The sequence below is a fragment of the Alternaria postmessia genome, assembly GCF_024291825.1.
Source record: "Alternaria postmessia strain BMP 2775 chromosome Unknown scaffold_51, whole genome shotgun sequence".
NCBI lineage: Eukaryota > Fungi > Ascomycota > Dothideomycetes > Pleosporales > Pleosporaceae > Alternaria > Alternaria postmessia.
In genome coordinates this window covers 24,489-37,768 of record NW_026260124.1, presented here as the reverse complement: position 1 = coordinate 37,768, position 13,280 = coordinate 24,489, and the positions used below count along the sequence as shown (strand labels likewise).

Genomic DNA, 13,280 nt, shown 5'->3' with positions numbered 1-13,280 from the left:
ATATCCATGAACTAGTTATTTGCTTGAGAAATATTACGCTTCGTAAACACACGCGGTCATATCATCAGGCATGTCCATTTCGCCTTTTCGCTTCTTCTAATGCGGTTCGTAGCCGCTCTTCCTTCTCTGCGTCCTCGCCACTCTTCCTCATCTTCTTTCGCGCCAACTCCGCAATTTCGCCCTCGTTGCTGTCTAGCACACGAATTCTCCTTTCGAATTCCTCCACTAACTCCTTCCTAGCTTCTTTTTTCTCAGCCTCCAATTCTCCTATACGTTCTGCGTCCGCCTTATCAGCTTTCACTTGTGCAATTTCGGCATCTATGTCAGCATTGTTAGATTCAATCTCCAGCGTATTGAAGAAGGAGAGAAGAGCCTTGGATGACTTTTTCAGGGCTTTGAGAATCGATTGTGCGTGAGAGAGGATCTCCGGGTCGCCAGTACCGTCCTTGAGATCTTTGATAGCTTCAATGACGTAGTCGATTTCTTTTTGCTCATCGCTCACTGCATCGACGACGATCTCCCCAATAATTCGGACAAGCTCGCTTATACGCTCAGCCTTCTCGCGCTTAACTCCAAATACGGCTTGTTTCTCAGCGTTCTCAAAGTGCTTCTCTACGATTTTCATCTGGCTGATGTTGCCAGCGGCATACAGAGGTTGCGTCTCGGTCTTTTTATAGCGTTTGTCGCGCTCTGCAACGAGCTGAGCAACGCTGTCGTGTCTCTTCTCGATCTGTTCGTGAACATCCCTTAGCAGTTCGAAGCAGTCTTTCGTGCTTGGATCATCTGTTCCCTCTAGACTCCTGAGTCCACGTACAGAGGAATGAAGTAGCTGCTTAGCTTCGACATACAGATCCATGAGGACCTTGATCTCGCCATGTAGGCCAGTGAAGACCGGGTCGAATACGGCGTCCACATAACTCTGATATTCGTCTCTGTCTTCTTGTGCTTTGAGCTCTGCTTCTTTCTGCTTGAACTCTTCTTCGAGCTGGTTCATCTCTGCGTACGAAATCTCATTGCTGTTGAATAAATCGTCATTGTGCTCCTCGTTCTCTTCTTGGCGCTTGCGACGAGCGTCATCCTTTTTGCGGCGGCTTAGAGATGCTGACTTCTCCCATGTCTTGGTAAGCTCTTCGACCTTGCTGGATTTTGACCCAACATCCGCTAGCTTAGCTCTAAGGTCCTGTATCCGGCGGTTTGGAAGGTCCGAATCGATTTGCTTCGACAACAGTCTTTTGAGAACTTGATTGGGATCTTCTTTCGATGGTGCAGCGGTGGACGTTGGGCGACGTGGAGTTAGAGTCAATGGCGCGGGCAAAGGAACATCTGCTTCGCTACTGGACGGTTGAGCAACAGGCGCCTGCGCAGTCGCTCGATGAGCTTCAAAGAAGATCTCATCATGTCCCTTGCTGCTCCTACGCCCTGACGGTGAAGCCACAACTGGAGTATTGGAGAAAGACATTGTTTGTCTGTGCTTCAGCTGAGGGTCGACAGATATGCTAGCAGGAGGAACGTATGCCTTGTATTGAGGTTGCACCTGCTCTTCGGGCAACGACTGTACTGGCGTTTTGTTCGTGTCGTCGTCAATAGAGCTTGTCGGGGTTAGGATTGTTGTTGATACTACCGAAGGAGGTGCCTTTGGAGCACCCTGGTAATTCTCAATAGGCGGTATCGTACTCTGACGTGCCAGAATAGGTCTTCCACCAGGACTATATTCATAGTCGTCTTCATATGCAGACCTGTGCGGAACTTGTATGTTCAGGTCCTGCCTCCTGGTGGACATGTCTGAAGCTGCACGAGAGCGCGCAACTTGATCTGTCTCGTGCGGCACCTCTGGCACTACTGGAAGCGTTTGCGTTGAGGCGTCAAAAAAGTTGATTGCCCGCATGCTAGACTCTACCTTCATAAACGCTCTGAAAATCTTCATCTTCTCTTCAACTAGTGGTGCTGTTGCCTCACTACGAAGCATAGCTATGTATCGCTCTAATGAGCCAACGTACCATGGGTCGATATCCGAGATAAGATCAGAAGGGGTGGGTTTCGGCAACTCTCTCAGCTTTTCGGCTTCAAGTTGGCGTTTCAGCTCAGCGACAATATTGTCACGCTCCTCAATATTATGTTCTTTGCCTTCCACATCTTCTTGCAGTCTTTCAATTGTCATGTTCTTTTCCTTCACTAAAGCCTCGGAATTGGCAGTGGCCTGGTCTGCTGCTGTTCTCATAGTCTCAATTTGCGCACGTAAGACGATCATCTCGCTCGTGCTGTGCGTCTTGTTGGCTTGATACTCAGATGAGAGTTTCTGATTCTCAGCTTGTAGTGCCTCAATCCTCGCGTGTAGTTCAGCACTTTCCCGTTCTGCATCTGCGCGCAGCTGACGGAGAAGGTCATCCTTCTCTTTCAACTTCACAGTATAATCATGACTGGGGATCTCTGCATCTTGAAATACATTGTTATTCTGTGATTTGAAATGATGCTTTGGTTGTGTCGGGGTGTGTTGTGATGGATTCCATCCGCCTTCGGTCATGGCAGACTCTGTTACGAACAAAGCAGGTTGATGAGGAGGCTTCGTACCGTGCATAGGTTTTGGTGTAGTTCTCAAGGGCGCTACGATGGCATCTTCTACTGCGAACCCTTGGTTGGGCGACGGTGATCCTTGTCGCTCAGCAAGACTTGTCGTTACAGATGGCGGTGTGGGTGTATAGCCTTCGTCCCACTCGCTCGAACTCACGTGTGCGGGACGTACTGCAGGACTGGGAAATCCATGCGTGGAGGGAGGAGATGGACCGTGGGCAGGCAGCTCAACGCTTTCCGGTTGAATAGTCTCGCTTTTCTTTTCCTCTCTCTTTACTCCGAAGAGTTCTTCGTCGTCGATTTCCTCACTGCCACCCAAGTGTTCCCAATCAGAAGGCGCTCCAGCAGCTAGCACACTAAACCTCGACTTGTCATCACGGGGTGGAGGTGGTATAGGTAGTTTGGATGCAGGAGGGTTTGGCGAGGATGTCTTGTTCTCTGCTCGCTGTGCATAGAGATTGGCAAGAGCTATGGAGCTCACGGAGTCGGTGCGCCCAGACACGGGCTGGTAACCAGACGCGGAGCTTACACTCGGACGATTCGATATCGGAGACACGGGTTGACTCGGTGGGCTTGGCTGATGGTAGAAATTAGACGTAGCGGTATCAATTCGATTGAATGGCTTTGGTTCTTGAACCTCTTGGTTTGTTGTCTGAGAGTACTGCTGTCCCGAGAAAGAACTTTGTGTTTGATTTCCTGATTGCGAGGGCTGCTGGTGCGGCTCATACGTCTGTGCTATATTGTGTTGATAATTGGGCCCAGGCGCAGGAGATGCAGACTGCCACGGTCTCTGGAAGTGCGAGTCTTGTGAAGGGGGCTGACCGTGCTGTTCATACAGTGAATATCCGTGTTGTTGCTGTACGGGCTGTTGATGCGATTGTGCTTGTGGATATACTGGTTGTCCGACGGGCTGTTGCTGAGCTGGTACCACACTCCCGAAATGACCTTGGTGTTGATGTTGCTGCTGCTGCTGCTGTGGGTATTGGCCTGCCGATTGCTGGAACTGGTGAGGTGTCTGCGATGGTGGTGGGTATTGATCAGGCGTTGGATATCCGTACTGAGGTTGGTGGTGCTCTGAATGTTGCGGGCTCTGTAGGCTATGTCGTGGAGGCAGAGGTGGTGCTTGTTGCTGCTGTGCACTATGATAACCTTGTGAGTAAATACCAGTGTCCACGGTTGGCCTAGGTTGCGTGAAGCTGTTTGCGCCGCCCTGGTGGGGCGCATGTTGTGACTGGTGCCATGTTGGAGCTACTGGGGGAGGAGGAACGTATGCTGGTGCACCATGTCCATTAGAAGGCGGCTGTGTGTAGGCCGGCTGCTGCTCGTTCGGACTTGTAACCGTGGAGGGCTGTCCTGTACCGTAGACGGAGCTGGGCCGTCCTCCTTGTGAAGAAGGGAAATTTGGCCTGCCAGGTGTGGTAGAGGGCGGAGGAGGAGCTGCTTGATGATAGGGCTGTTGTGGCGCTCCCTGCACTGGATACCCTCCCTGTTGCGCATGAGGAGCGTACCCGGTGTTCTGTTGCGGTTGTTGCGACCAATTCTGCGTGCTCTGCTGCTGTTGCTCTTGCCGTTGGACTGCCGCTGCGAAGCCATAGGGTTTCGGCGGAGGCGGAGGAGGCTGATCCTGCTGAGGCGGGGGTTGGTATGAATGATGCTGCGCCCCTGGCATAGTGCCATATGTGCCTGGGTTGTATCCTCCCGTCCCTTGTTGTTGCGCTTGATTCCATGGGCCTGATGTGTGTGTTGGCGTCGGCGCAGCCCATTGACCGTGGGCTTGGGGAGCGGATGTTTGGTAAACCTGAGAAGCTTTGCCATCATGTCAGCGCCTCGCTACGTAGATATGCCCGATGCTGAACAGACATACCTCCATATCCAGGGGGCGGTGGTGGCACTGGTGGAGGGCCAGCCTGTCCGGTGAAGCTTGTCGTGCGTCCTGGCCGCTGATAGCCTGGGGCTTGCCCGTAGTTCTGCATCGCGAGTGCCGTCTCCTCGCGCTACCTGCCCGGTCTATGTGTGTCGCAAGGCGTGGCAGATGGTCTTGGTTGGGCGCGTGCTCTCGAGATACGAGCTGAAGTGCCTGTGTGTATTAATAGGCTCCCCAGAAGTGTGATATGCACATGTACGGCAAGTGCTAGAGTTGGATCACGAAGCGAATTGAGATAAATCGTATGGCATTGATGTAGATAGTAAGTACAAGAAGGCTATACCGAAATACGTCAAGCTGTGCTTCGCCTACACGGCACAAGGCTGAATGCTCGAGTCCAGGTGTGCAGGAAGTGGAGTGGTGTCACAGCCACGCGGTGATCTGCATGTGCTCTTGTCCCCGCTTCCCGTTGCCTGGCTTCCTCCTGTCTTGGCCCTTGTCTTAGCAAAACCAACTCGCTTTCTTCTCAACATCGTCGTTGCACACCAAAAGGTGAAATCGAGTGAATTCTCGAGATAAGATCAAACCACAGTAGATTCGTAAACCAAACCAGCCGCCTTTACGTTCAAATCCTACTTCTCCGTCTCTGATCTGCGATATGCGCAAGGACATACTCCACGTCCATCGCAATCGCTTCCAGTGTTTCTTTTTGCTGGACACCTTTCGGAGCCTTACGTGTCATGCCTCCCGCCGTACTCAACGTCATCTGCGTCACGTCAACATACATCCACTAGCGCCTGAAACACGGGGCCTACCATATCCCAACGATGACGGTCGTTGTTCGCAGAGTCTGCTCCAATGAGCCTTTCCAATGAGACGTAGGTACCCTCTGTCAGCTTCTTCCCTTGTCGCTGCTTCTGGTTTGCATCAGGTGTTGACCCAGACTCCGCGCTGGAAGGGAAATGGTAGCATTGGGAAGAACCTCGCATCTTCATTCGACTCGTCTCTTGTACGATCTTGACATCGCCGAACGATACATAATCAATCGGAAGCTGAACTGTGAATGATTTGCAGAGCTCAGAAGGAGCCTCCTTCTGGTATGTGTTTGCTGTGACGACGAACACATGGAATACACGATCTTGTAGTAAGCTAAGGCCAGCGACCTTGGGCATCATATGGAACATTTGAGATACTAAGATACTTCAGCAACAGTCTGGACAGACGCATAACTCCTAGATGAGAGACTTACTAAACATTTCTACATTGTGAATTTCCTCATGGTGACCTGAGCGCTGTACAGCCTTTAATAGTTCTTCGTGGTCCCACTTCAAAAGTTCGATGGCGTCGAAAACGCTCGGCGTATAGGTAGCTTCATTGCGACTGTGGTCTTTTGCCAGCAGGTCGCCCAACTCGGAAAACTTGACATGGGTATTGCTATGAGTAGAAGTCCTGACTGCCCATTTGGCTTGGTTCAAGTCTTTGATGCGCTTCTCGACCGAGACTGGGACAGGAATCTCATCGTTGCTCTCCGTAGCGTTCAATGGAGGCATCATTACATTTCCACTGTCGGGGCTCCAGGTCCCGCGGTTCTCAAAACCTTCATCGAATTGAATTCTTCGTACTTCGCTAAAGAGGCTGTCGAGAAAGTGCACTAAGCTTACATTATGATCTGAGGCAGCGTTGTTGTATGCCTGATGATGGGGCAAATCGAGCTTCTTTAGAGGATTCAGGTTGAGATATTGACGTTTTGGCGTCGCTGTGGTGATGACCGTAGTGTCACCAGGCATGGAATTAGCATCAGCATCTTGCCCGACATTGTGCTGGGATCGTAGTGTCTCGGGCTGGACAGGATTCCTTGCATCGACAGGTTGTGCCATGGTTCTAGCGGAGCGGATGTCTTGGAAATATGCAGCAGAATACAACAGGTCGTTAACGTAGATCCGCTGCAGTCGTTTGACAGGTGACAGCACAAGTGCGTTGAAGGCCTAGACCGCTGAGATGCAAAGAATCGTCTAGTACAGCGGGTAATCGTTGCGGCTACCAGCATATAGATCAGCTGCAACCCATCCCACTTGAGCCATTTTCTTACGTACATGACTATGTGAGCCACAAGTTCGCACAAGGACTGTATGTGGCGGCAGGCGCGAATAGTGTGTAATGCGAGCGTGGTGACTAATAGGTAATACACCACCTGCGCATGTGCCGCGATGATCTAGAACGGACTGGAACTGCACAGACTGTATATAGAGGAAGTGTTGTATGTATTGTAGAGGCGATTGGTAGATGCCAAGCAGAGGCTTGATGGAAAACGCGACGATAGAGGACGAAGTTGTAACACTGACACGGAAGATCGACAAGTACAAGTGCCCTTGATTGGCTCGTGCCTGTTTGTGTGACGCTACGATGTGCTAGCTGGAAAGCAGCCAGTGTTCGGTTTGAACTACATGCTACCTAGATGGAACACAAATACTGTCTTGTAGGCAACCTGCAACGATAGTGCGTATTGGGTTTCGCGTTCTGAGATTTACAAGTCTTTGGCATGGAGATACTAGGTACAATACTTAGCTGGCAGGCAAGCTACTTAGCAAGCGCGACATAGGCTCAACTCTTTGCTGTGCTCTAGCGACATGACACAAATAATATTCTTTATTCCAGGACTACGCTCTTCATTCACCGAAGGTTGCACATACCCCTTGTAATGAAAATGGCAAAGTATGCGACTTAAGTAATGCAATTCCATTCGCTAATAATTCTTTGGAAGCGTGTTGGATAACAAACAGGTAGTGTCACAAGACTCACTCAACATGCGTTAAAGCGGAATTGGTCCATGAATTTGGAAGGCCTAAAGATATATGTGAGACTGCCACAGGTGCCTAGCATACTTAAGTACAGGGTGTGCGTGTAGAATTAAGCAGCAGATCAGTAGGTGCCCTTCTGATCTATCGACTCCATCACCATTGGGTCATAGAGAGAACACGCAAATGCGGGCCGATATTCACTTTTGAATGCCGAGTCAGAAAAGCCGGTTGTCTAGTCCCGAGATCGTCCTGCTGTCAGTACTTACGTTCCGCGGGCGTCAAACTGATAACACGATTGCTCCTCGGAGCTCACAGCCAATGTCTGCAGGACCCTCGCTCGCCGTCCCCACCCGGCAATGGCAGGATTCTCGTACCGGACGTCTGGCTCAACTGTGGTCTCGACTAGCTCTCACTGGCAGTGAGCTGCGACTTGGGTACTCCACAGCACCTGCATAATGCATATATCCTTGCCTTTGCCCATTCAAACGACATGCCGAAGTGCCAAATCTACTACCATAAGCTGCATGCCGATGCTTGAATCAGGCGACAACACAAAATCAGCTGTTTTTGTCATAGTGAAATCTTGCGATAATCTCCCTCTTTTCACGCGGAATGTGAACGAGCCCGCGGGCCATAAAAGCCACTGTCCGCGGTAGGTAGACAAGGGCCCTCATAGTGTATCCGGAATCCGAGCGCGCCGCGGATTAAAATCGACAAAGGCTATTGCTATTATGTTGTCATTTCAAATTGGGGCGTCTTTGCTTGCCATGTCGGGAGCTTTCAAGTGTGGGTGGACCCGTTCGCTCTATTCCTTTGAACGTGCTGTCGATCGGCAAGCGCGGGCCCGGTATACAACGCTGACGATAGAACATTGTTGTGCGGCGTGGACTCACCTGTCACGTGATACTGATTATCGATTGAATCCCTGCCATGTGGTGCTGGATCAGCATGCCAAATCTTCGATGTTGATGGACATGGATAAATCTCTCAAAATCCACTCAGCACGCTATGCCAAGCGCATAAGCTCGATGTTGCTCGGGACGGCCGAATGAAATAAGTCCGCCCTAGCTGCTAGCATGACTTTTACTACAGTGGCAAGTTAGTTACTTCTCGGATGCATGCTCTCCGTTAGGCGCCATTGAACCCGCCTTGGGCAAGCATCGAGATCGCCTCGTACGATTTGTGGTCATGTCGATTCAAACGAGGCTGACTGCCTGCCACACTATACAACGAAGCTGGTGGAAGGGTCCAGACCATCGCCGTTGCCAACTTTCCAGCCCCCATTTGTACGAGAGAAATAGTCAAGCACATAGTGTTGTTCAAGCGAAAAGATCTAGATTTCCTATGTACAAACTCCGCGTGCTCCTGCAACTGCCCACATGCTCGCCATGCAGCAGTTCCGTATATTCTCACGGAATATCCCACGGGAACTAGGCTTCCCATACCTCTACTCCGAAATGGCAGGTCTCCTGCATGCAAACAACATCCATTCAAACGGCGCAGGCTTTGCGCATCTAGAAGGGCCCATCATCCAACTCCAACCCCTCATTCTGTCAGGCAGGGATCCGTCCTCGGTATAATCACTTGGTAATCGAAAGGTCGACTGATTGCGTTTGGGGTATCATCTCGAAATGGCAAATAACATATGAAAACGTAAAGCGTCTCCGCGTATGCTTACTGGGCTGATGTGCGATACACGCATGCCAAACGTGGCTTTACTGAGGTTGTGCAGCGATACAGCTGCTCGCATGTAGCACATGCTGTCCACTGGAACGAGCCATGTGGAATGCTCCTACCATATCGTGTACTGTAACATTGATGTAAATTCAAAAAATCAAGGCGAACCTTCGGTTTCCATCACGTCGTCATCCGCTGCTCTTGATGCTATCTCTCCTGCTCTTACAAGGACGGCGAGTGATCCCTGATTTCGATAATCGTGGGAATTATGTGAGAGGTGGGACGAAGGTATCGGTGGCATCGGCCGGTCCAATGGAGAAGCTAGTGGTCCCATGCTAGGCACCGGTTGGGGAAGCATGCGCATCGTTTTGCTCGGGTCTGCAGGTAATGTCTGCCCGGGGTAAACTGTCATAGGATACCCTGTGGATCCTTGCGTGCTATGACCACTCTCGGATGATAGTGTCGTGTCTTCGTGGCTGAGAGGGGGAAGACGCGCGGATTCCCGCGGAGTCCTACGAGAAAGCAGGTCGATGGGCGCCTGGTAGTGAGCTGAGTGAGGATATGAAGGCGGTGGTGTGGATGCGATTTTCTGGTGGAGATCCAGATTGTACGCAGAAGGTTGATGATATGGGTTGGCATCAAAAGGAATCCTTGGATCCCGAATGGGGTTGGGTACTGATGAATCAAAAGCACCATCTCTTTGCATGCCAGTGGTCCGTGGAGAGGCAGAAGTGGGGGAGAACTGTTCGCCTGAGCGCGGAGAGGTAAAGCCAGAAAGGGGGCGGTTGGCCGGCGACGTTGAGGTTGAGGAATAAACTGGACCAGCTGGAAGTCGTGAAGAGCCAATGAGCGGGATGGGATCCGATTTCTGCTGCGGTGTTGTTTGGGCATCTGACTGGATAGTACTTAATGCTCGATTTGTGGCTTGGTCGTTCTGTTCGTAGCTGCCTCCTCGTGTTGAAGTACTGGTTTCGGACTCCAGTTTCGAACGTTTGCCTTCTGCACGTGTCAATACCTTGCGGGAGAGTTAAATGGAAATTGTAAACAGACCTTTAGTAGGCACCGAGTGCTTCGCCTTAAAGTCTTCAAGGTACTTCTGGTAAGCCTCGTAGTTTGGCGTCTTCTTGTACTCGGCCAGTTCCGCATAGTACTTCTCTTTTGCACCATTGGCTTGTCGTTCGCAGCCTTCGCGTTCCTCGGCGGGCAAGACCTGCCATTTCTCACCGACTACCTTGGCAATCTCGGTGAAGGAAAGATCTTGTCCCTTCAGTGACTCTCGCACCTCTGCTACGAGTTAGTTGACTTCACAGTGCACCAAGGCAAAACTCACGGTTTGAGAAGATGACGTAAGCCGATGGTGGGCGTTCGGGGGCATGTTCGTCAGGCTATGCCAAGTTAGCAAGGTTGCAGGACATGGCAGAAGTTGACATATGAGCTACCTTTGGGTGTCGCCGGTACTTTCGCTTTGCGCCTGTGCCACCGGGCGCAGTGTTGGTAGAGTCTGGCTGCTTGGCTTTGGCCTCTGGCCCTGAGTCGTCACTGCGGTATGAGCCGGCAGTGCTTCCAGCTCGTGCAAGACTGATGGGTAAGGGCCGATCAGAAGACTGTCCGCGCGATTCGGCGATGGCCCGTTGAAGTTTCTACAGGAACTTAGTTATTGGTAAGGCTTCAGGCAAAGGAAAGTGACCTACTCTACGATGTCCAAGCTTGACGTTTAGGGAACTTCTATACAAGAGTGAGCACAGATGTCTCCAGGTACGGGTGGGGTATGCACGCACAAGTCGGATTCTGTTATGTCGAGCACAGTCTCCCATGTGTCGAAGCCTTCGGCCGTGAACACTTCGTGGTATTGGGACAGTCCCAATCGCGCGAGACGTTCTCTCAGGTCGCTCATGTAGGAGGGCGTGAGCGCGACCGCTGGGGTGGTGTGGTGTAGCGACCAACTCTCGAAATGGGCTGGTCGTCGAGGGTTCGATATGTCTGGAATTATTAGAGCACTAGTGGCAATGGGTTGGGATCGAGCGTGATCGATAGGACTCGAGTATGGCGAGACTAGTGTACAGGGATAAAATAGGAAATGGTCGCGTCGTGGCCCAGGCGACGTGATTGGTGCGGCACGACGAGTGTGGCGGATCGACTCGTAACGAAAATCCGCGTAAGGGTCAAAGTGTTGCAGGGCGCTGGGCGCAGAGAAGAGCAAGTTGAAGGAGTAGTCAACGACTAAGATGCATCCATAAGTGGTGGCGCCTAACGTTGGGTTTGGGGTAGGTGGGTCCCGGACCGATCAGCAGAATTCTGTGATTATGCTGTGGTAGGGGCAGGGAGAGTCTCGGCTATTGTAGCAGTAAAGACAGCGGACGCAGCCTAGTGGAGGCGCGACCAGGACAACGGCCGTCGAGAGTCAGCAAGCGGCCGGAGCTCATTTGGCGCGTCCCAAGCGGTGCTGCGCGCTGAGCAGAGTCGCACGAGGCCTGGGCTGCGGTGAGAGTAGGCAGTTCCGGGTGAGGGCGGTGCAGGTGCAGACCCAGGGAGAAGGGACTGGACTAGTAGTGGGTAGGATTCGGCGCAATCATGGCGGGCGTTGCAATTGGCGCAGGAGACGAGTCAGAGCGAGTGGGCGTGAAGGCGGCAGCGGGAGTCGTGACGATGATGTTGGAGGAGGCGGTGGTGGTAAAGACGGGAGCAAAGGAAGCAGGAAAATAATAATGTGTGACTGTGCAGCAATACCTCCTAAGGGCCCGGCCCAGGGCTCTCGAGATCAGAGCAGGCGATCGACGCAATGGACGGCCAGCGAGCGCGAACAGGGGACGATCAAGGGTGCGAGGGAACGCTCCAGCCACCTCATCCGCACGGGGAGCAGACTGATGCGGAATCTCTTCCTGGATGTGACGCCGACTGATAGGCTGCGAGGGCGTGCGGGCGGCGGGTGATGCTGTCAAGTCTACAGAACATCTCAGACAAAGGCACGATCGACGAAACGCCGGTACCTACAGTAGGGCCGGTTCACACGAGCCGGCGACGTCCCAGTCTGCCATGCATGCTGCCTGCGCTGACGGTGCTCCGTAATTGCAATTTCATAGCCCCTCGTCCACCAGCCCTGGCTAGCATGTCCATGGAGAAAGTGACGTTGAGCTGACACAAACGCATCTGTGTTTCGTCATCCATGGCCTTTTTCCTCCAACTAAGCGAACACCAGACATTCGATCTGCGATGCGACGCAGATGGCGGCGTCGTGTGCGAACGAACAACAAACCCCCGAAAAGCCCTAAAACGGGCTGCATCGGCGATTAACATTCCCATGCGTCAACACGCGACGACGCCTTGTAGTTCACGCTGTTGCACGTCGTCTCCTCTGCTTGATTACACTCACTGCACCCGTCACCTGTCGCCCTGACCCTGACCCTGACCTGGCCGTGGCTGATCAACGCGCTGCAAGGGGCGGGAAAGGACATCTGGGCACGCCCACTTCCGCCCAACTCGACATCACCAGCGGAGCGGAACGTTGCGTTGCTCATTTCCTCTTGAAGCAACGCCGTCCTTGGCTAGAGCACGCACGTGAGTATGACAGACGGCCGCATATCCATGAATACATTGCGCTATGTCTCATCTGAAGCTCCATGGTGATGGCATACTGGACCCTTGGGCGTCATTACAACCGCCTTGAATCTACCCCAGCGTGAGCATCGCGTCCGACGGCTCGTCAGCCTTTTCATCGACGTTGCCTCGTGACCTGTCCAACCTCGGCAGCAGACAATGCCGGGCTAGGCGCACCAACCGCACTGCTGGCCGTGTCGTCGTCGCAATGTGGTTTGAAATCATACGATGCTGCATTTGTTGGCTCGCATCGGCCCTACTCGTCCTCCAGAACTGTCTGCCCATCTCCTCCGGGCACCATCTGGAAATGTCAGTACTGGCGCACAAACTAGACAGGGCGTCCCATACCATGCAGATGTTGTTGCCGTTCAATAGAATTTTGGGCAGCTGCACATTTCCCTCTGCCGGGTCACTGCCGTCGTGTCAGTCGCACTTGTCCGTGTCGAACATGAAAGAACCTTGGAAGCTACGCACATCTCCGTCACGTTCTCCAAGACCATGTCTGTTCTTGTTAGAGTAGTTCCGTCCACGTTGTCTCACTCAACCCCACTTACTGACGTAGTCATCGAATCCAACCAGCTTCCCGGTGAATTCTTTCCCTCCGTTCATAATGACCCAAATCTGCGAACCTACACATTTGTCGATGAGTTCTACAGAGGTTAGTCGATAACCGATACTCGCTTGCGATCAAGGCCTACCTAGCGGAAGGAGGTTCTCGAGCGACATGGTGGCGTGTTTTTTTCGTGAGCTGAGTATCGGACGTTGAATATAGAGGTCGT

The 13,280-nt window shown here is 52.2% G+C and overlaps 3 protein-coding genes across 3 annotated transcripts; all 3 read right to left on the bottom strand.

Moving 5' to 3' along the window:
- Nucleotides 1-64: 64 nt before the first annotated feature.
- Nucleotides 65-6,309, bottom strand: J4E82_007462 (uncharacterized protein; the record flags this gene model as incomplete). Its single annotated transcript, XM_051733706.1, has 5 exons — nt 65-4,366; nt 4,433-4,535; nt 5,107-5,198; nt 5,248-5,624; nt 5,682-6,309. 5 exons carry the CDS (start codon nt 6,307-6,309, stop codon nt 65-67), a joined length of 5,502 nt encoding a protein of 1,833 aa, XP_051586486.1.
- A 2,755-nt stretch (nt 6,310-9,064) lies between these two features.
- J4E82_007461 (uncharacterized protein) lies at nt 9,065-10,801 on the bottom strand (the record flags this gene model as incomplete). Its single annotated transcript, XM_051733705.1, has 6 exons — nt 9,065-9,906; nt 9,958-10,191; nt 10,238-10,292; nt 10,347-10,547; nt 10,599-10,632; nt 10,686-10,801. 6 exons carry the CDS (start codon nt 10,799-10,801, stop codon nt 9,065-9,067), a joined length of 1,482 nt encoding a protein of 493 aa, XP_051586485.1.
- Nucleotides 10,802-12,757: 1,956 nt separating this feature from the next.
- On the bottom strand, nt 12,758-13,227 carry J4E82_007460 (uncharacterized protein; the record flags this gene model as incomplete). Its single annotated transcript, XM_051733704.1, has 5 exons — nt 12,758-12,802; nt 12,850-12,913; nt 12,976-13,003; nt 13,056-13,151; nt 13,200-13,227. 5 exons carry the CDS (start codon nt 13,225-13,227, stop codon nt 12,758-12,760), a joined length of 261 nt encoding a protein of 86 aa, XP_051586484.1.
- Between the last annotated feature and the right edge of the window lie 53 nt (nt 13,228-13,280).